Genomic DNA, 21,917 nt, shown 5'->3' on the forward strand with positions numbered 1-21,917 from the left:
GCTGTATAATTCTTGGAGCATTAACAGATTTTATGTTACCGTGGGAGCTGTAGCACTTCGCTGTACTTGGTTCTGCAAGTTTTAGTTTCCTCTGCTACCTCCTAGCTGATTTAATTGCAATAATGAATTTCTGTCCTTCCTCTGAGGAAGGAATGTGGTCCTTCAAGAGTGTAATTGCCATTGTATCCACCCCACCTGCTTGGCTTTGATCGCCTTTTCCAACTTGTCTGGCCCTTCTGAAATCAGATTAGGAAGCATTGGTACAAATTCCTCTTTCATCCTAGAACAAGTCTTTTGCTCTTTGACTGTGGCATGGATGCTATCAAATGTTAAGAGTTTCTTTTTCTTTGAAAACCAAATGTTCAGTTTTGGAGGTGATGATTCATGGTTCTTTCTGCTTTTGGTTTGAATAATAGTGGAGTCTTTCAAGGCGCTTTTCAGTCCTGAGTGTCAGAACACAGCAGTAAGCTCATAAACAACCTTTGTGTCAGCTTCTACTGACAGCCCTTCTATCAGACTTGCACCGTCCCACAGCCCCTAAGCTCAGATGCCTTTGTCTTCAAGGAGAAGCTGAAGTAGTTCAGAAAACGTTGTGCCTTTCCTGGTTTGGCAAATATGTCCCTCTGTGGATGTACCCACTTCACCTGTGGCTCGGGGCTTCAAGAGAGGCAGATAATCGTGTTCCCAGAGTTTACTGTGGGCTTCTGAGTCCTCTGACAACCTAAGCCCAAGGTTACCTCATGTTCTCGTTCTCTCTCTAACCAGCTTGACTGTCTTTAGATCCCAATGAGAATCTGCAGAGGCTAGGAAGAGGAGATTGTATGAAAGCAAATAAGGTGAAAGCTAGGAAATTAATTATCTTTGTTTACAGTCTCTGACTTTTAGTGTCCTCTGCTATAAGTTTTCCCATCCATATATGAAACCAGGAGGACTTTATCCTGGCCTTCTGATCAGGTGTCTTCTTTCTGCAGCTTTTGGAATATTAAAAGATAGCAACCAAGGTAGCATATGGTCAACTGCTTCTTGCAGTCTGTTCTGAAGTAGTTGCAGTGGGAGATGGCTTCACCCTCTGTCCTGCAGAGAGGTTCGTGCTGTTTCCCCTCAGTGCAGCCACTCCTCTGTGTCTCCATTGTCCTGTGTCTCCCCAGCTGGCCACCTGGGCCATCCTGGCTGTGGGACGTGTGCTGGAGTTCCTACTTTGAATGGCAGGCAAGTCCTAGAGACTGTCTTTTTTTAAGCCCACTTTTTTCCCAACATGTTTCCTCAATTCTAAAGCTATTTATGCAGAGCGCTGCAAAAACCATCCGGTGCTCTGCTATTCAGGAAATCCGTGGGATTGCTCTCTGAGTCTGTAGGGCTGATAAGCCTCAAGAACAAAGCCTTAGGGCTGGGTGTAGTGGGAGTGGTAGCAAAGGAAGCCTCTTTGGTTTCAGAAAAAATCACTCTCCCAACCAAGCTCCACCTGGATGTATAACAAAGGACCAAAACAAACAAGTACAAAAATATGCAGTGGCTCCATACTTCCCATGTGGAACTCTTTGTAGTTTTTAGTATTTGTTAACAGTACCTTTTACAGTCATGCTTTCAAGCTATTCCAGAGGAGATCCCACTGTCTGTTGATACAGCAGACAGACCCTGCCCTAAAATGGTCACCAACTGAAGAGATGTGGTAGGCATCAGACTAAGGAAGGAGAGGGGGGTGCAGATGCAGTGTGGTGCTGTGCAATAGCAGATAAACACTTCAGCACAATCTTTTACTGTAGTTCACAGGAAATAAGAACATGGAAAAAGGGTGAGGGAAAGAGAAGATGGGTTTTGCATAAAGGTATCACTAGCTAGCTTTTCCAACTGGGAAAGAAACTGGTTTCCCTGGTGCTGCTGTTCCTGCTTTGGTGACTTCTGCTGCTGTTTTCTGCCATCTGGAGGGGGAGGCAAGTTCTCCATTTTCTCTTGGAAAAGTGCAAGTGCCTACCCATGGCCTCCCTGATTCTGCAGATGAGATTTAGTTTAAAGACAGTGGCAGATCTGACTCAGATTGTCATCTGGATCTGGTTGTCATCAAATGTTGTATTTATGCAACTTTCTGCTCAACAGAGAATGGAAATAATTGTTGTTCTTGCCCATTCAGAAAGGCGAGTGCCTCTTTCTTGCTGGGACAGCTAAAGAAACTAAAATTGTCTTGCATATATCTCAGTATTCTTAGCAGGCAGTTGTGTTCATGCTATGTGTAAGATTTATTATTCCTGCGCTGGCTTTGAAACCCACAGGCTTACAGTTAAACCACAAGTGATTTTGTCAGTTTTCAGCATTGTTCACATTCTCAGGGGCCTCTGGGGAGCCAGCATGGGACACTGTGGCAAATTTTGGTGCTCTGCTCTTGAAATAATTTGAGTCAGACACCTCCTTGTGCTGAACAGATCTCATTTTCCTGTTTTAGATTCTTTACTTTCCTGTTTTAGATTCTTCATGATGTTGCCACAGAAGGAAGATGCCCTGATATTTTAACTGGCTACAGTATATTCTGTATCTCCCATTTTGCCATGTAGATCTGGCTTAGCTTGGACCTCTGGATCTGAGGCTGCCTCTTCAATATATGCATAGGGAAGCCCCCTTTTAATGCAGCCCTAGGTGCTGCTGTGGTGTAAGTTATATATGTGATTATTTATCTGAACAGGCAAATTAATCCAAAGTCATTCTAAATAATTAGAGCCTGCAGAGCAAGCTGTTTTATGTGTGGGATCTTCTTCCACAAACTATTTTGGCAAATTAATAGGAAGCAGTCATTGACAACCTCAAGTGGGACAGGGTCTGTCTGCCCTATCTTTGAGTATCTAGTTTAAACCTTGTTAGAGTTCAGTGCTGTTCTGCAGAGAATACTCATCTTTCAGTCTCACTCCAGGTCATATTGGACAACAAACAACCTTTTACAGTCAAAAGAGTCTGTGTGCCAAAGTTCTTATTTGTTATGCTGAGGGGGAAGGAAAAAAAAAGTGACATCATCTGTGTGGTATCCCTGCATGATTTCTCTTCAAAGTTCTTGAAGTTAGTATTTCCAACACTATCTGGGAGACATTTTTGTTAGTTTTTTTAAACTCAAGTTCTCTTCACTTACGAACTTCTCTCCTTACTCTTAACTATTCAAGTAAGTGTCCTGAAAATTCTCCTTTTAATTTCACAACTTGTGTTCTCTCCAGAATACTTAAGTCTATAATATAATCTAGCCTTAAATATTTGAAATCATCATGATAAAAACACCCAAGAAATTCCTTGCTTCGTTTTAGCTACCTGAGTAATGCACTGCATTTGCCGAAACAAATAAACACCAGCCAAGAAAGAGTGGAATCAAACCCCATGATCTCTGCTATGGAAATTTTTCCTAAGGCACAATATATGTGTCTTTTCCTTTGTGCTTTCTCAGATAGCATCTGTCAAAACTTCAAGATTACCTGGGCTTGGACTCCAGCCCCTTGCTTTGATGGTTCCATATGTCTTCCTTGCTACCTGATCTGTAAATCATTTTTCTTGACCTACAGCTGTATAGATACTGCTTGCCTGGTTATTCAGAGGAAGGTGTTAAGAGAAAAGTGAAGCCATTTGCAGTTCTGTGAAGAGTTTTCTGCTATTCCTCTGCCTTGCAGATCTTTTGCTTTTATGTAAAACATATCCCTAAATATTCCTTGTGTTTCTGAAATCACTACATTTGTGCCAGAGAGCTCGTCTGGTAATTTTATAGATCAGGAAAAGTGGTATCATAATCTAGTTGTTGTCATCAACATGTCATTTATAGTCTTCTAGAATATCATGAGTCTCTGGAGATTTCCGTTAATATGGATTTATTTAGCTATTGCCAGTATGTGCTGAGATCATCTTATAAAATTGCCACCCTTTAATTTCAAATTCTGTATCCCTGTTTATCTTAGGCTATTACAAAGGGCAGCAATAGTTCACTGTAAGACCCTGTACAGTGAAATATGAACAAATCTAACACAATGAGCAGTAAATAAAAAATAACTTCTTTACTTGCCTTCCTCCATCTAAATCGCCTCATAAATAATGAAAGTACTGAAGGCCTGGTGTAACCACTCCAGATTAAGTGCTAGATAAATACATGTTCAGAGAGACCTTGGGAATCAGCTCTAAAAGTACCAACTCCATTTGAAGAACCCACCAAGACCTTTGGGACTGCCAGCATGACTCATCCTGTAAGGGGTCAACAGTTAGGAATTAAAAATAGGTCTTAGAGACTAACCTTTACTTTCCTTCTGTCTGCTCTTAAATGCTCTGAAAAATATTTTCAGTGTGCATAAAGCTTCTATTTGCAAAAACACACAGGTGTGTTGCAGCTGTTGTTTGTTAAATACAGTGTTTTAAAGCCATATGATGTGTTACAGCTTTGTTCAGGAGAAGGAGGTGCTGAGCTATAGTGAAAATATAAAGAGCACTACACTTTGCAAGAGCCACATAGCATGCAATCTCCCTGTTGCAGTTTTGCAGATAGTTTTCTTATGTCTTTTGGCAAACAGCCTGAACTTTCCCATGGTCTTCAAATTAGTGGGCCAAACTCTGTACGTAACACTTGTGAAATCCTGCTGACTTCAGAATTTTCCCTGTGTATTTAACTGGTCACAAAAACAAGCAGATGCTGAGCTTCGTTAAGCATGTTAAATAACATGTGTGTATCTGAACTTCAAAGTGTCCTTCATTTGAAAGGCAGTAAAAGACAAGACACCACATACTTCATATGTGTGTCCCAGAGAGCCCTCAGAAACCAACAGTTGACATTTTGCATGAAATAAGTGCCTAATTCAAAGTTGTTTTTCTCTGATGTTTTTTGGTGGGTTTTTTTTTACTAGACATAGGAAGAACCGTGAAGCAGCCAGTGAACTTCTGATGAGACTGAAGGATAATAGGGATCTGCAGAAGTTTCTTCAGGATTGTCAAGAGGTAAATGATGTCCTTTCAATGTTGTCACTAAAAGCTGCACCCTGCAGAAGAGCATTCTTACCCATTATTTTGTAAGGACTGGAATACTCAGCATTTTGCAGTCAATTTTGCATCCAGTTATATTTAGTGTGGAGTAAACAACCAAAAACCAAAAAAAAAACCAAAAACAACACCCAAAACCCTGCAAAAATTAATTTGGTTTGTTTGTTTGTTTTTGGGGTTTTTTTTTCCTCATGAACTGAATTTTGTCATCTAAGCTCAAGACAGGGCAAATTGCTGAAAGCAGGGAAGATTTTTGTGCTATGGGTAATCATGTGGAATCTGGTGGGATTAACACTGAAGTCATTAAGAATTTTGTCTACAGCTGTATGTGGCCTGGTGCAAGAGATTTCAAGTGATTTCTACAAAACATTAGTCAGAAGAATAGGAGGTTAGGAGTAAGATTGGAGTGGGATTAAATGGAATCATTTGTAATGGGTTATTTATCTGATAATTTGCATGTGTTTAAAATTGTTAAGTACTATATCGTTTAAAAAAGAAATCCTTTCCAGATTTTTCAGTGACTTACGTGGACTGTTTACACTAAAGGCAACAATTTAAAGTTAGGAATAATCTTGTTCCTAGCATGAAGAATTAATCGAGTAATTTCCAGGTTATTTCATGCAGTACTGACAGATAATAAAGATACTTGCATGTGGTGCACATTAAAAACTGGCTGTTTTTATCTGAAGCCTGCAAAGAAAGCTATGACAATGACAAAGCTGTGCTTTGATATTCGAGAGTCATATGTTAGCAGCACATCTTACCCAGCTACAACAGAATGGAGGTCACTGCAGTGTGTCAGGATGGAATTGCCCACAGCTGAGATTTTGTACCAGAAACAAACAAAATGATGATCATAAACTGGGCAAGTGGTGTTTACTGCTTGGTTGCCTAGATGCAGTCTTCTTTTCCTGCATTGCATAAGTTAACCATGAATGTGGCTTAAATTGCTCCTTCCTTGGTAGTAAAAACATGACAGATTAGCAAAAATTTTGCTGTTATTAGAAGCAGCTTCTTCCTTCCTCTAACATCTCTGGTACAAAAATCCCCCTGGCTCTTGGAAGTTCTTGTAGCCTCCATGCCAATGTGGTTGTGTTCCCTAGGATCTGTTTCTTCCCCTATATCGTTGAAAGAAAAAGGAAAACGTAAAAGCTTTAGTGTCTTGCTGCCTGAATGCCTTTCCTCTCATTTGTTTCTCTCCAGCCGCTAAATCTGGATGTCTCGACTGTATGGTTCAAAGATGGAACTTTCAATACCCAAATGTTATTAATTTCTCCAGTCCTTTTTGAGAGGACATTAGCCTTAATGATATTGAGTGGTTGTTTTTTGGGTGATGGAGCAACTGTCCTGCAGGTTGGAGGGGAGCCAGGGGAACACCTCGCTCTTTGCTTTTTCATTGAGGCTGACTGTGAAGCTAGGAATTGTTAGAAAACAGATTTGAACCAGGCTCCATTTCACCTGGCAACGATCCTTCAGCCTTCCTGCCTGCTGTCTCAGGGACTGGCTCCCCTCCTTCTGTCTCCTGAGGAAAGGAAGCATGTTTTCTGCCGGGTGCTCCTTCCCCAGGGTAGCTGCTTCCCTCCTGGGTTGCTCCATGCAGAAGCATTACTGTGGCTGTGGCCTCCTGCCCCTCACTCCTTCCTCCCTCCAGCACCCAGGCCCAGTGCTGAGCAGAGGCAGTGCTGCCAGGATAACCCTCCTAACCATGGCCCAGCACTGGGAAACCTTTCCTCTGGGTCACAGACAAGGGAAAACAGCAGATTTTTCCTGTTGTTATTAGTCAAATGCACTGTCACAGGTTAATCCTGGGTGTTTCTTCTTATGTCAGTTTTACACGTTCATAAATATGTGTTAAATAAATTTGCAAGTGAATGAAATAAAGAGTGACAGCAGAAAATCCTGAGGAGAGGTGATAGATTTTGCTGTCTAGTTTTCTTTGACTTCCTGCTTTTTCCTAGCTCAACTTCAAAGAGATTAAAGCTGATCTCCTCTGTAAGTGCTTAGAAGTCCCAGCACTGTCTGAGCTAGTTTCTCCAAGGAGTGAAAGCATTTGATGAGGCTCCACACGTCAAGTGCTTTCTGCCCATTCCTGGAGCATGCCGATGGATTTGTCATGCAGTGCAGAGGCCTATGAACCCCATGCCCCAAGACACTCTGTGTCAGCTTGGATGTTTGCAATGTCTGGGAAGTGCAGCAGCAGTCAGTGCTCTTTCACCTTCCCTTCTTGCTCTGCTAGATTTACCAGGGTTTTGTCTCTGCCTTGCTCTTAGTTCCTGCCTGGTTTTCCTTGCAGGGTGTTAGGCTTCTGGGAGCTGGGAGCAGAAACATCTGTTAATAGGAATGATACTGCTTTTCCTTGGGAAGTGTTTCTAAATCCTCAGCAGCCTTAATACTGTGGCTGAGTAAAAGCAAATGGTGACAGAGAAGCAGTGCAATTTGCAGAGTACAGCAGCTGTCTCCTACCCAGACAGGCAGAAGTAAACCCACTAATTTTGGGTTATATAGTAATCCTTAATGCAGCCTTTGATTGTTAAGTAGCACAGTGGCCTGTTTCAACTAAACTTTGCTGCCTGTGGAGGTCTCCGTGAACAAGAGCATTTTTCTCTGTAGACTTGATAGCAAGATCAGATGAGGAGCTTCTTTGATTGCTCTGATAAAGTTTTCTCTTTTTGTGGAGCTTAACAGTGCTTTTAAGGGACACCTTAAACAAGGCTTGTGAGTGCTAAATGGATTTGTTGCCCTGTGTCCTGAGTACAGAGCAGAGAACTAGCAGGTCTTGCCCGTGCTCTGTTACTACTCTTGTCAGGGAGCATCCTTGGCAGGACAGCGTGCCTTTCTGAAGTGGCTTTCTAGAGACAAAGCTTACATTTGTTTTGACATTTTCCACTTGGGCAGGCGACTCTAAATATGCAGAAAATGAGTATTTTTCAAATTCTGTAAACATTCCTGTGAATGTGGTTTTTATCCACACCTTAGGGGTAGATAAAGCACCCAGACTCATCCTAGGAGGAAATTTGTTGTTGGCTGCTGTGATCATTTTCACGTTCTATTTGCCCTTGGCAAATAAGCTCTTGTCCTTGTTGGAGTTTTAAAGTATTGATTTTCTCTACTGATGATCTGGAAGTCATTCCAGTGTCTTTGTATTTGCAGAAAATCAGAATGAGATCAATCTTGGATTTTATATAGTGGGAAAAGGAAAGTCTTGAGTACCAAAACCCCAGTGGAGATTGGACTAACAAACAAATTTGTTTATACAAACCTGTATAGAGAAAAGACTGTGGGGAGAAGGTACAAATGAGATGTGAATTAATGGTCCATAACCTCTATTCTGAATAATTTTGATACAAGTAAAAATACATAATTTCTCATTCAGCGTTTCCCTGAAAAATTTACCTTGGGGTTTAATTCTGGAGCCTTCCTTTTGCATGCCCCTTCATGAGCATGTACTCTGCAATGTCCTCAGGAAGTCAGTACGGCTCCACGGGGGTGTCGTGGCATTGCAGTCCGTGTCCTGAGCAGCACACTAAGTAATGTTGCACGGGAAAAGTGGTACGAAAATACACTTGCTGTTGAACTGGATGAGAGCTGTGTGTTTGATTTTGCTTATCAGGGAGTTGATTCCTTTCTGCTTGAGTCATAGGTTATTTATATCTTTTCATAAACACTTGCGTCTTTTCCTTTTCAGCTCTCACTGTGGATCAACGAAAAGATGCTTACAGCCCAGGATATGTCCTATGATGAGGCAAGGAACCTCCATAGCAAATGGCTGAAGCATCAGGCATTTATGGCAGAACTTGCATCCAACAAAGAATGGCTGGAGAAGATTGAAAAGGTAACTAAAGAATGTCCCAAAAATGCCTTCATCTTTGTCAGAAATAGTTATGCACAGAGATAGGATCTGTTCTGCAGCAGAATTGTTTCTTGAGCCATTTCTCCAGCTAAAGCAAAAGGAGATTTCATCACTGTAGAATAAGTATCTATCACATTGGGTCTCCATCTAACCCATTTTATTCCTCACTGATGTTAAAAGTTTTTTATCAAAGACATTCTCACAGAATAGTCATTAGCTAAGTTGCCAATTAAATTTTGTCTTGTATTTCTTACCTGTTAGGAGGAAGACATAACCTAGTTTTTATACCCAATGGGTATAAGGGGCAAATGTACTTCCTGGAAAGTAACTGAATGCACGTGAATAACTGAATTTAGTGTCCCATGCTACCATGCTGTTTTTCATTCATTCAGGACCATAATCAGGCTGCTTTTTCCCATGCAAAATTAGTGTGTGAGTAAAGAACAGCCAGTTTTGTACCTCATGATTCACAGCTCTGTATCAAGTTACTTTGAAGGTTTTATTATGCTGTGATGAGCTCTGTTTCCCCCACCCCATTTTTCTCATGTGCAGCTCTGGAACGCTAAGGAGGTCTCCTCTTTAGGTCTGAACAGTGGGTTTCTGTTCAGTGTAAGTTAGCTTAATTGCTCATTTCCTCTCCCACTTTGGCACTCTGCATCCCTTTAGAGGCTTTTCTGTGTTCTGCAAATAGCAATACCCTTTAATGGTGTAATTAGAAGGCTGCTCTTAGTACTGGAAGTACTTTTTTAGTGATTCTAATACATTTGCCTCCGAAAAATCAGATTGCAGCAAAGTATAGAAGTTGTGTATCCAGCCAGAGCTGATAATCACAGTATTAATGTTACCAGTGGTCACCGCTATTAAACGTGCTGGATTGTGAGTAGAGTTCACATCTGAAAAGGTTTTGTCCCTTGGCAGCACCACCCAGGTGCAGAGGCATAGTTAAAAGAAAATACTTCCCAAACTAATACAACTTTTGTAAGGGCAAAAAGACACCTTAAGTCCAGGTGCTCTGCTGGTGCTTGGTACAGGGCTCCTGTTTCCCACAGAAAATTGTTCCTCTCTGGTATTAGCTTGCCATTAGCTCTGCCATAAGCTCCTTCTCCCACCATCAGGCTGGATCTTCATCACTCGCCTGGTGAAATGGCCCAGCCACACAGGTACATGGGGCAGGCTGCTCTGCTCCTGTCTGAACAGTGGCCCCAGGAGCTCCCTCGAAGGAACATGTGTAGCAGGGACAAGAAAGGAGGCCTTACCTGACCTTCCCACTGCCAAGAAACCCTCTTCCTGGCAGCAGACAAGCCTGGGAGCTGATGTTCTGGAAGGAGTCAGAGGATAATTGGAGATAGAAAATGAGTGGATGATGCTGCCAGCAGATGAGGAATCCTGAGTGCTCACTAATCAGAATAATTTGACTAACGGTCTGTGAGTGCTCCTGGGGAGGTACCATTTTCTTGCTCTTTGCTTTGCAGGAAGGAATGCAGCTCATTGCAGAGAAACCAGAGACTGAAGCCATAGTGAAAGAAAAGCTGACAGGTCTCCATGAGATGTGGGAAGAGCTTGAATCCACCACTCAGACCAAGGCTCAGCGTCTCTTTGATGCAAACAAGGCGGAGCTTTTTACCCAGAGCTGTGCTGATTTGGATAAATGGCTGAATGGTTTGGAGAGTCAAATTCAGTCAGATGACTATGGAAAAGATCTCACCAGTGTCAACATCCTGTTGAAGAAGCAGCAGGTAAATGGAGCGCAGGTTGCAGAGTGGGCAGACGGCAGGTATCTGCACTCAAAGGAATGGGGGGGGATCTTTTCCTCTTAGAAAAGTTTTAATTTGCTTTTCTTTCTTCATATTGTTTCATGCATCTTTAAGAAGAGCCAAAAATACATCCAGAAACAAATCAGCTGTAAATTTCTTGATGCAGTCTCCACCCTATACTGCCTTCCTTCCCCACGTTAATGTCTCTATTGTGTCTCTTGCTGTAGTCCTCCAGTCACTGGTTGTTCCCTCTCTGTACGTGGCTGACTGCCTGTGATTCTGACTTGTCTGAAGCTGTTTGGTCCCTGATTTCCTGCTGTAAAGACAGCAAGGAGTAGTGAGGACAGCGATGAAGCTCTGGTGTGCAATTAGCTGTGCTCCATTGTTGTTCAGCGTAACTTGTGAATGACCAGTAGAAGAGGTTCAACTGTGTTGTTGGCCAAATTCACCACTTTCACAAGCAGCTGTAACTGAGGGATATCAGTGGGTGGCCACAGTTGTGCATCTGTGTTTAAGCCTTGGTCCTTATTGTAACCGTTTCCCACATAATATGAATGTTACAATAATTAATGTGGTAAATCCTTACTGACCAGCATCTCTTCTTCCTTCTTATGAGGCTATTGACTTATCCTAGTCATGTAAAGTGCTTTTACCTCTGTTTTCAAGACCTGTTTGCTATGTTTTGGTTTAGATGCTAGAGAATCAAATGGATGTTCGTAAGAAGGAGATAGAGGAGCTGCAAAGCCAGGCACGGGCTTTAAGTCAAGAAGGGAAGAGTACAGATGAAGTAGATGGCAAACGTCTTACTGTAGAAAAGAAATTTTTGGAGTTGTTGGAACCTTTGAATGAAAGAAAGGCAAACCTGCTGGCTTCTAAGGAGATCCACCAGTTCAACCGGGATGTGGAAGATGAAATTGTGAGTACAAAAGAAATCCTGTTCCCCAGACACTAGGAAAATATTACATATATCATAGTGAGAAACCTTTGGATTATGTCTCTCATTGGCAAGGCTGAGTAACACTGGTTTTGCCTCTTGTGTGCACCAGCCCCTCCATGCTCCCTTAGCTGCATCTGGGGTTATTTGAAACTGTATGTGCTCTTCTCTTGCTTCTAGTTGTGGGTCGGAGAGAGGATGCCTATAGCTACATCTACTGATCATGGACACAACCTCCAGACTGTGCAACTGCTAATAAAGAAAAATCAGGTAAGTAGATGCTGTTAGAGCTCCATACCTGTTATTCTCCTCAGTGCTGACTAATTCAGGAAGGAAAGGCTTGGGGTAAAGCGATGGATCCTTCATTGGTGATGTGCAATGCAGGAGCAGTGTGATCACTGGGTGGTGGCATATCTGGGGAGGGCTCAGCCTCAGTTTGTCCATTTGAGCTGGATGGCATGTGTTTTGCTGCCCCCCTAGAGTTAAGACCCATGACTGGCATTTCTTTTTCGTTCAGTGCAGTGTCTCATCAGTCTGTTTTTCTCCCATGTAGACCCTTCAGAAAGAAATCCAGGGACATCAGCCTCGCATCGATGACATTTTTGAGAGGAGTCAAAACATCATCACAGAGAGTAGCCCCAATGCTGAAGCAATTCAGCAGAGACTTGCAGACTTGCAGCAGCTGTGGAACCTCCTAATCGAGGAGACAGAGAAACGCCACAAGCGCCTCGAGGAGTCTCACAGAGCCCAGCAGTATTACTTTGATGCTGCTGAGGCTGAGGCCTGGATGAGTGAGCAGGAGCTCTACATGATGTCAGAAGAGAAAGCCAAGGTGAGGAGCTCCACAGCAACACTGGTTTGGTTTCAGTTGTTTAGCTAGAGGGGGGCAGGTGACATGATTTAAAATGTCGCTAATGTAATGGTAACATAAACAAATTTAATTCCCTGATGAAACCTCAGGTGATCATCTGTTCTATCTGTTAGGACATCTCTGACAGCATGGAGGATAAGCCTCGCTGTACTGAGTCAGTGAAGCGTCCTCAGGCTGTGGAGACAACTGCATGCCTTCCTTTGCTGTAAGGCCAGAGTTGCCAGAACAGAGTTGCCAGTTAGGGCAGGATTGCTGTTAGTTTTTGAATTACTGGGAATAGCACGGTGCACTTGTCTGTGAAACAAGCCTGATGGCCACCCAACTGATGCCACCAGTTGTTAGCTTTTACTCCCAGTGAAGTGAAATCAGAAAAAACATCAGACCTACCAAAGAGCACACGAACTCCTGTTTTTCAAGGAAGTATGAGAGTACAGTATCTTATTTGTTGTTTAAATAAATATACTGCATTCATTGCCCTGATAAAATAAGCTTAGCTTTTTGCTCAGTCTTCAGTTTAAAAGGGTTTGTTTTATTTTTTATATCTAAGCAATGCAAATAAAAAGGAGTATTAATGTAAATATTTCATCATGCAAAGTATTTTAATGAAGAGGCTTATTGACAGTACCAGTTAACACTGAGAGCTGGGGGTTGTTTTTCTTAATCATTACAATGCATAGAAAGTTTGGATCAGAATTTCTCCATGCACTTTAGTGGAGAATCTTTTGGCATGGGCTCTGTTGGAATTTTTTTCTTTGAGCCAGGCTGTTGTTGAAAAAAGCCTGACAAGTGATGTGCCTAAAACTGTTCCATTTTTCTGAGCCTTGCACAATCATCAGTGTTGTGTAAACATACAAAGAGCTTCATAGAAGTGGAAATCCAACATGCTCACTGCACAGCTGAAGTAATTTTGTTCTGCATCCCGGAGGGGTTGTTGCATTCACTCCTTCGCTTGCTGTTTTGCTTTCTGTGGGTACCATTTGCTGTGAACTCAGCTATTAATATACCATTGTCAGAACACCTTGTCTTCAATCTCTACTTGGGAGCAGTTCTTTGTAAATGTTTCTGGCTACCACTTCTTGCTTACACACCCTAGTTGAACTCGCTGTGTGATTCCTTTCTCTGGAGTGGAGGACTTGACTGTACTTTTCTGTCACCATTATAGGATGAACAGAGTGCTGTGTCCATGCTGAAGAAACACCAAATTTTGGAACAAGCTGTAGAAGACTATGCTGAAACTGTGCACCAGCTTTCAAAGACCAGCAGAACTTTGGTGGCAGATAATCATCCAGAAAGGTATTAACTGCCGTTTTTTATTGGATTATGCTTTCTTTCAGTGGTTCAGTCACTTCATTGGGTCATTCTGACACACAGAGTAGGTAGCTCAGGAGAGCACACAGAGGAAGAGGAGTTCAGCCTCACTCAATTGAAGATACTTGTTGGACCACCCTGATTTGGCCAGAGACAGGGTCCTGAGCAGGATCAGCTGCTGATTTCTGGGTAGTACTGGACACTTTTGATACATGTCTGTTGTATCAATTGTACGGGACAATGTTGTCAGGTCTGCCAGCACTGCTCAGCCTCACAAAGGTAAAGCAATCTTGAGAGACAAGGGTTCAATTCACTCTTTCAACCAACTTTCTGTCCAGCCCAGAGGGTCACAGTCATTTATACAGTGCTCCCTGAGATGTGCCTCCTCTGTTTGAGATTCCAGTAGAATCAGGAACTGGAATCGGATGCTTTAAACATGACCACATTAACAAGTCAGTTTTTGGTGAATTTATCTCAGCTTCCATAAATTACTTTCCCTGTGGGATAATTCAGGAAGCTTAAGAACTGTTTTGCTGTAAGAGCTGCAGCTAAGCAAGCTGCATTCACTTTGACTGCAAAGCTGATTTCATGTATTTAACTGCTCTGCCTTTGCAGATGGGAAGATAGGATGTTCTTAGGAAAGACACTGTCTGCCTCTGGTGGAGGATTATTTAACTCAAAAGCACTCTCTTGTGGTTATGATAATTTCTGATGAGAGCGGATATCCTGGCTGAGCTGACTGAGAACTGGAATAACATAATCAACTTTACAAGGCAAAGGGAAGGCAATTTAACAGGGCTATATGGCTCAGACAAAATATAGGCAAAAGATATGGCAAGTAGAAATATTAATCACTTTTGGAAAAGCTGAGCTTTAGGGAGTAAGAAACCCGTGAGTGCCTCTGAACTTCAAAGCACAATTTAAATAAAATTGAAATGCTACTTGCCTCAGCAGCTCAGATCCTGCCTGTAATTTTGGGAGAAGGCTCTGGGATGAACTGCGGTCAAACAAATTGAGAGCTTGGTTCCCAGCTTCACTTTCTAAAGCCAGGGGGGTTATATGCACAGGGCAGACAAGTTTTCCTGCTCGTGCAGTCAGCAGAATTTTTGGTCCAGTGTGTCTGAGTTAAATCCATAAATGCAGCAGACATACATTCTGTGGATTAAATATTCTGAGTGGTTTGTATTCCCTGTAGCCTTTTAAAAGACACTGAGGACTCAATGCTCTTTGTTACTTTCAGTGAACGTATCAGCATGCGCCAGTCCAAGGTAGATAAGCTGTATGCAGGCCTGAAGGATCTAGCCGAAGAGAGACGGGGCAAGCTGGATGAGAGACACAGGCTGTTCCAGCTGAATCGTGAGGTGGATGACCTGGAGCAATGGATTGCTGAAAGGGAGGTGGTGGCAGGATCCCATGAGCTGGGACAGGATTACGAACACGTCACGGTAAGAAGTTCTTCAGTCGTGGCTGCAAGTTGACCTTCCTTTTCTGGGTGCTGGATGCGGAAGATGTTTTTTTTTATATATAAATGGGTGGCTTGCTTGGTTTGCTCAGGTCAGTTTGTAATTACAGCGTGAGTCTGTTTCTTTGTGCTTCAGATGCTACAGGAGCGATTCCGAGAATTTGCCCGAGACACTGGAAACATTGGACAGGAGCGTGTTGATACTGTTAACCACATGGCAGATGAGCTCATCAACTCTGGACATTCAGATGCTGCGACAATTGCAGAGTGGAAGGATGGACTCAATGAGGCCTGGGCTGATCTCCTGGAGCTCATTGACACAAGAACACAAATTCTTGCAGCCTCTTATGAACTGCACAAATTTTACCACGATGCCAAGGAGATCTTAGGACGTATTCAAGACAAACATAAGAAACTGCCTGAAGAGCTTGGTAGAGACCAAAACACAGTGGAAACACTACAGAGAATGCACACAACGTTTGAGCATGATATCCAGGCGCTCGGCACCCAGGTGCGTAGCAAGCGAACGGTGCTGGCAGTGGGTGTGGAATCTGTCTCCTGTCTCCTAGCCTCTCCGTGGCTGGGAGGCAGAGTGCTACCAGCTGCTTTCCAAGTGTGTTTCTGTGGGAATAATTTCACCTGTGTAATTTTCTTATCTGTCTCTCTGCTTCTCTGTCATTGCATTAGGTTGATTAGTTTATCTAAAATAGAAATCCGTAAGTACAGATTCAGATTTCTGACTATGTAGGTAGTTGTTGAACATTATTCCATTTCCTGTCCATGGTTGAAGAAGAAATCCTGAAGGCAAAGAACTTTTGTTTCAATTTAAAGTAAAGCAGCTCCTGACAGTCTCAGCCTGCTGGGTGCGTAGGAGTAGAGTGGATGGAGAGGCACGAGGGTGACACAGTTGAGCTCCTCAGAGGACCTTTTTCTGATTGCCTCAAGCAGCAGCATCAGCAGTACACTGTGTGGCTGGTACGGCTGGAACACAGCTTATGTTTGAAGAAAAAAGGGTTCCTTTGGCTTAAGACATTGTCTCTTTTGTCAGTTTCTGAAAGTCATGGAACAGATACTAAATCTGTAAAGAAGTTATAATGTAGCAGAGGGAACAGGAAATACACATTTCAGATTTTTCTGCACCTGACATTGTTCTTGGGTGTTATATTAATTGTGCTGGAAGCTACCTTAGATTTGTCTGCTCCCTATGCTATGTTCACCTCGGTGTGCACAGGACACAGCTGTCACGTCCTGTGGAAGAATCGGTATTGCGAAGGATACTTGGAGGACAGGGGTGAATATGAAAGGATGGGTAAGCCAGGTTGGGTTTTCTGTTGTTTAAAAAATACCAAAAAGCCCCAGCGAAACCCTCTTCTGATGGGTACTTGTTATTTTTCCTTTCTGGGAGGCTAAGGAAGCCTGAACACCTACACAGGGCCTTTCTGACTTGGTTATGAATGTGGGCATTCTGACTTAAAAATTGGTTTTTGTGATGTTTCCTAACAGCAATCTGAAGAGATTTAAAGTACCTAGTCCAGGCTAAGATTTTTAAAAGCAGCCAAATTTGATCAAATTCAGAATCTTTTGAAGCCGAGGTCTGTTAAATAGAAGGCGGCAGCTGTTCAGACAGCACAGAGGGAATTCTAAACAAAAAAAAATGTTCAGCTGCCAAAATGAGAATTTCAGAACAAATTGCTTAAGGAAGGGAGGAATTATGACTGCCTGCCTTTATCCCAGCAGGTCAGAAAAGATAGCTTTTATGGCCACGCTGCCTGCCAATTCTTGATTATGTTGCAGTTTACATAGTTGTTTACTCTAGAGCAAAAGTGATATAGCAACCATTTGATTTTCTGAGTGTTTTACTTTCAGAAGCTGTAGATTTTTATACATAGAATGGGAGACATTCACAAAACACCAGTCCCAGTCTCTCAAAAAGGTAATTATAATCAAGACTTACATTAAGGAATATGTAATCACAGCAGAGTGGTGGTGAAAGCTCTTAGGACTGTTTTCAGGTGAAACAGCTAGAGCATCAAGATGGATCATTATGACAGTGGCATGATCTCTATCCTTGTAGACAGAAGGCTGTGATATTCAAAGTTTTAAAAAAACACAACAAAAACCAGAAAAAAAAATTAGGCAAGAGCTAATAGAATGATTCTGGGCTCAAAAAAGGTGTGAAACAGTAAAAATAAACCTTTTGGTGCCCAAGACAGTGCTTGAAAGGAAAAGAGATTTCTAATATTAGAAGGATCTTTGAATATCTGAAGTTTCTTCTGTTTGAAGTCATTATCTGCATTTTTGAAAAATCATCTCTGTCAGCGAGAGTAGTGGTTTTGATACAGGAGTTCCTGAGTGGCATTGTCACTCATGTGAGAGGAAGAAAGTGGAATGATGGGAATGGTCCCCATCTGCCCTGACATTTAACAGTCCCTTTGTATTGGCACTGAGTTTTATAGAAAGTTTAGAGAGTGGCAAATCTTCACTAATTTGGAGGCCCCAAGAAATATTCTCAGAGGATATACTAACTTAAATAACAGAACAAACCTTTTTAGTATCAACAGATCTAATACATTTGCAGTGACTCCAGAAAGCCATTCAAGTGACAGATTAGCAGCTAAAATGTCCCCATGGTTGTGGCTCAGAAGTACCCAAACACTGATGCATTTCTCTCATAAAAACACACCAGGTCAGACAGCTGCAGGAGGATGCTGCGCGCCTTCAGGCTGCCTATGCTGGAGACAAAGCCGATGACATCCAGAAGAGGGAAAACGAGGTCCTGGAAGCATGGAAGGCGCTTTTGGATGCCTGTGAGGGCCGCCGGGTTAGACTGGTGGATACAGGAGACAAATTCCGTTTCTTCAGCATGGTTCGTGATCTCATGCTGTGGATGGAAGATGTTATCCGACAGATAGAAGCCCAAGAGAAGCCAAGGTAATGTGAAGTGTCTCTTCTCCATCAGAGGCTAAGGCTGCAGGTCAGGTGAGGAACATCTGTAAGACTCAGTATCACTGAACCTAATTTTACACTGCAGTTCCTTCAGTACCATCAGGTTTTGACAGCCCCTCTGAATTCAGAGAGAGATTAAGTCTCATGTGTTTGTTTGATCTCTGATTCAGACCAAAATGGTGTTGTTCTGGGCTACAAAGGCAAGCTAGAAATTAATTTTCTTTCTTTATCATACAATTCTGGATTAGTTTATTTGTTTGAAAATGAAGCAGCTGCTAAATCCAGAATATGTGTTTCTGACCCATGGATTGATCATTTTAGGGATGTTTCATCTGTTGAACTGCTGATGAACAATCACCAGGGTATCAAAGCAGAAATCGATGCCCGGAACGACAGCTTTACTACCTGCATTGAGCTGGGCAAATCTCTTCTGGCAAGGAAGCACTACGCATCAGAGGAGGTACTGTGCTTGCTGAGCATGTCACAGCCACAGTGCAGCTGGCCTGTAGATTCCTCAACTGGAAAAACTTGCATTGTGTAATTCATAGATTAAAAAGATGTGTATTTATAATGACATGCATTACTTCAGGGACTGTTGCACTTACTTGCTGTGGTGAAATTAGTGTATAATTTAACTCTATGAATTTCTGTTGAGTAGCAGAGATGGCACCTAAATTTAAAGTATCATTTTCAGTCCAGGAAATGCAAAGAGGCTGTTGCATCCAGTTCTGCAGAGAGAAAGCTTTGGGATGGCTGTGTTGGGAAAGGTGACTTCTTAGAGCAGGAGCAGAGGCAGTCATGAGACAGCCTGAGTTTTGCAGAGAGGAACTGGAATGTGTGAAGGGGCCTTCTAGGGGAATGGGCAGCAAAAAGTTTGTCTCATAGGGAGAAAATCCAGGGAATATTAAGAGAAAAATGTATCCAGCTGCTTAAGGCCTTGATTTATTTTCTGATTTGTCTAGGCCAGAGGATAGAGGCTCAACCCTCATTTTTTCCTGCCTCTCTTCAGCGGAGGGAGGAGAGCCAAATGTCTTAAGATACTGCCCACTCAGAGGAGTGATACTTTCTGTGTCTGCATTACACTCAAGTGCTGTGGAGTATTCTCAGAGAAGCATTTGCTCAGGCTCTGGGATGTTTTGCTAGCCAGTATTCACCCTGAGACTAATACAGGCCTTATGCTGACACATCAGTGGTGTTAGTCCAGGTTGCTGCAGGCTTTTGTAACAGTCACAGGCAGCATGTTTTGCATTATTTGCTAGAAAAAGGACAGACAATACAATACATGGTTGCACCATTTAGATTTGTTTGTCTGTTAAAATCTTTTTATTAAATAATCTTGGTGCTGTATTTTTTAGCATATACTGAGTACTTATGCAAATGTGATATTTTAGTGCAAATGTCATATTTGTTTATACTTTGAAGAGAAAAGCAGCTGTTTTATTCCAGTTTAAGTCACTTCCTGACAATCCAGCACAATGTATTTCATCATTGCCTTTTGCTGCTGGCAGCAACTGGTGTGGTGGGGTGAGCCTGCTGCCTGCTCCTTGTGTAACAGTCCTGCATTCTCCTCTTCAATCCAGATCAAGGAAAAGCTGCTACAGCTGACAGAAAAGAGAAAAGAAATGATTGACAAGTGGGAAGACAGATGGGAGTGGCTGAGACTGAGTAAGGATGTCCTCGGATTTCTTTTGAGCAGGGCCATATCTAATTCTCTCTTTGCTGTGTTTTCTTGAGCATTGGAAAAACCTGCAGCTCCTTACCCTTTAATTAACAGTGCTTCAAAGTGTGTTTGTATTGTAATAACTGTAAGATTCACACCTGTTGGTTGTAAAATAACAGAGAATTTGAAACTAAGAAACCTGCACCAAAGCTCTTACTCTGTATTGTCTTTGCAGTGGACAGTTATCCAGGATCTGAAAACTTACAGAGCAGTGCAGTCTCTTTGTGGGGTTCTGGCCTGCTCTCCATAATTTCTTCATTGTTCTGAGCCTCAACAGGCTTTAACAAATACAGTAGCATGGGTGGTTGTCCCGGCGTTTGTACCATCTTCTTCACCAAAATTGCTTTATTCCATTAAAAAAAAAAGCAGTGGAACTTTTTTTTTAGCTGTGAGAACAGGATAAAGGACACCTGAAACTGTAGCAGTGTAGATAAGCATAAGGTACAGAAATCGTGTTTGCTGAAGGGAACTGCAGCCTATAGTCCAGCTGTTCTGAGACGGGCCAGTCTGAGGAGGAAAACCAGCAGATAAAACTTTCTGCTCTGAAGTCAGTAGGTTGCAGCAGATTAGAACAAAAAGGAAACACTAAAATTGCAAAATGAAGGAAGTCTGTAGAAGTGAAGGTGAGCCTTAACTACTGTTTTATTTCAGAGCAAAGCCAACAGGATAAATTTCTGTTTTTTAAACAATTAATTTCAGTGCAATTAGTTAAGGAAAACACTCATCCAGATACTTTTACTTTTTTTCCCCTAAGCTATGTTTAAGTAGATTCACAATATGGCTGATGACTTCATTATGCTCTTATATTAATGGTTCTGATATCTATACATTTTTTGCTCAGTTTTGGAGGTACACCAGTTTTCAAGAGATGCAAGTGTGGCTGAGGCCTGGCTGCTGGGACAGGAGCCCTACCTATCCAGTCGTGAAATAGGTCAGAGTGTTGATGAAGTGGAAAAATTAATTAAGCGGCATGAAGCATTTGAAAAATCCGCAGCTACTTGGGATGAGAGATTTGCAGCACTGGAAAGACTGACCACGGTGAGTGCTGTAGGGGAGAATAACCTCTCTTGGCCATTCCTCTTCATCTTGTTGCCATCTGATTGCTCAGAGTAACTCCCAGCACCAGCCTAATCTCCATTTGTTGATTCATTTGTGGAACAACCTCGGCCAATCACCTTGAGCATGAAGTTTCCTGTTGCCAAAAATACTAAAACCCTCTCTGGTTCATTTGAACTCAGTAACACTCAACGAAAAAGCTTAAGTGATAAATGACCTTTAGTAGTCAACCGGAGCTGTCTCAGGCCCAGGTGTGGTGACCCAGAAGCCAATTCAAGAGCTGAGCAGTTTGCTCTGTCTTACAGGTTGTATTGCTAAAAGGGGTGAGTGATTCTGAGGGAAGAAGACCCAGATGCAAACACTTGAAATTATTTTTGGTTAAAAACAGCTGCAAGGAGAGAGTGGTGGGGATGGGGGTTTGTTGCGTTTTGACTGCTCTAGTACAAACCTGTATTGTCCCCTAGAAAGACCTAATTAGCAAAAAAAAAAAAAAAAGCAAAACCCCATTTTGAGTACAGCTGCAGTGTCAGTAATAAATGCTTGGAGAGCACGTTACCATCTTTGGAGAATAATTTTGCTTTAGACACTAAAATTGGAGTGGCTTGATTTTTCACATTGACTGAGCATCACAACTGCAGACAAAAGGAACTGGAGTTTCTCAGCATCTTCAGAAATTGTGCTAGCTTTATTTAGATGGGTAATTTCAGGGGTTTGGATGTGAAACACTTTATTTCTATGTATGGCAAGCAGACAAGAGGATGTCAGTTTTCAGTATTTTAATAGCTTAGGCTGCTTTCTTTTTTCTCTGGTTTTTGTTCTAATAGGATGAATAGGAAACACAGACAGTGGTGAGCTGTTGCCCAGGCAGTACACTTAAGGTTAAAGGGTCTTGTACAGTCTGCCTTTACTGAGAAACTCAGTGCAACAAACTTTGCATGATTAACACTTCTAAAGGCAGATACTTGAAATTTTATTTCAATAAATATTATTATTGTGGTGTTGTTGTTGTTATTATTATTATTATTATTAT

At 42.1% G+C, this 21,917-nt stretch overlaps 1 protein-coding gene across 5 annotated transcripts in view; it reads left to right on the forward strand.

Annotated features, from left to right (window-relative positions):
- SPTBN1 (spectrin beta, non-erythrocytic 1) overlaps positions 1–21,917 on the forward strand; it is a 130,840-nt gene that overhangs the window by 98,766 nt on the left and 10,157 nt on the right. For all 5 annotated transcript variants that reach the window (XM_051615810.1, XM_051615812.1, XM_051615809.1 and 2 more), the window contains 13 exons: positions 4,854–4,944; positions 8,672–8,818; positions 10,309–10,572; positions 11,282–11,506; positions 11,705–11,794; positions 12,078–12,356; positions 13,558–13,688; positions 14,944–15,148; positions 15,302–15,676; positions 17,852–18,096; positions 18,433–18,571; positions 19,692–19,776; positions 20,673–20,869. In XM_051615810.1, coding sequence (XP_051471770.1) covers positions 4,854–4,944; positions 8,672–8,818; positions 10,309–10,572; positions 11,282–11,506; positions 11,705–11,794; positions 12,078–12,356; positions 13,558–13,688; positions 14,944–15,148; positions 15,302–15,676; positions 17,852–18,096; positions 18,433–18,571; positions 19,692–19,776; positions 20,673–20,869 — 2,473 coding nt within the window. The remainder of the gene's footprint in view (positions 1–4,853; positions 4,945–8,671; positions 8,819–10,308; positions 10,573–11,281; positions 11,507–11,704; positions 11,795–12,077; positions 12,357–13,557; positions 13,689–14,943; positions 15,149–15,301; positions 15,677–17,851; positions 18,097–18,432; positions 18,572–19,691; positions 19,777–20,672; positions 20,870–21,917) is intronic.

Source organism: Apus apus, chromosome 3 (assembly GCF_020740795.1).
Source record: "Apus apus isolate bApuApu2 chromosome 3, bApuApu2.pri.cur, whole genome shotgun sequence".
Classification (NCBI taxonomy): domain Eukaryota; kingdom Metazoa; phylum Chordata; class Aves; order Apodiformes; family Apodidae; genus Apus; species Apus apus.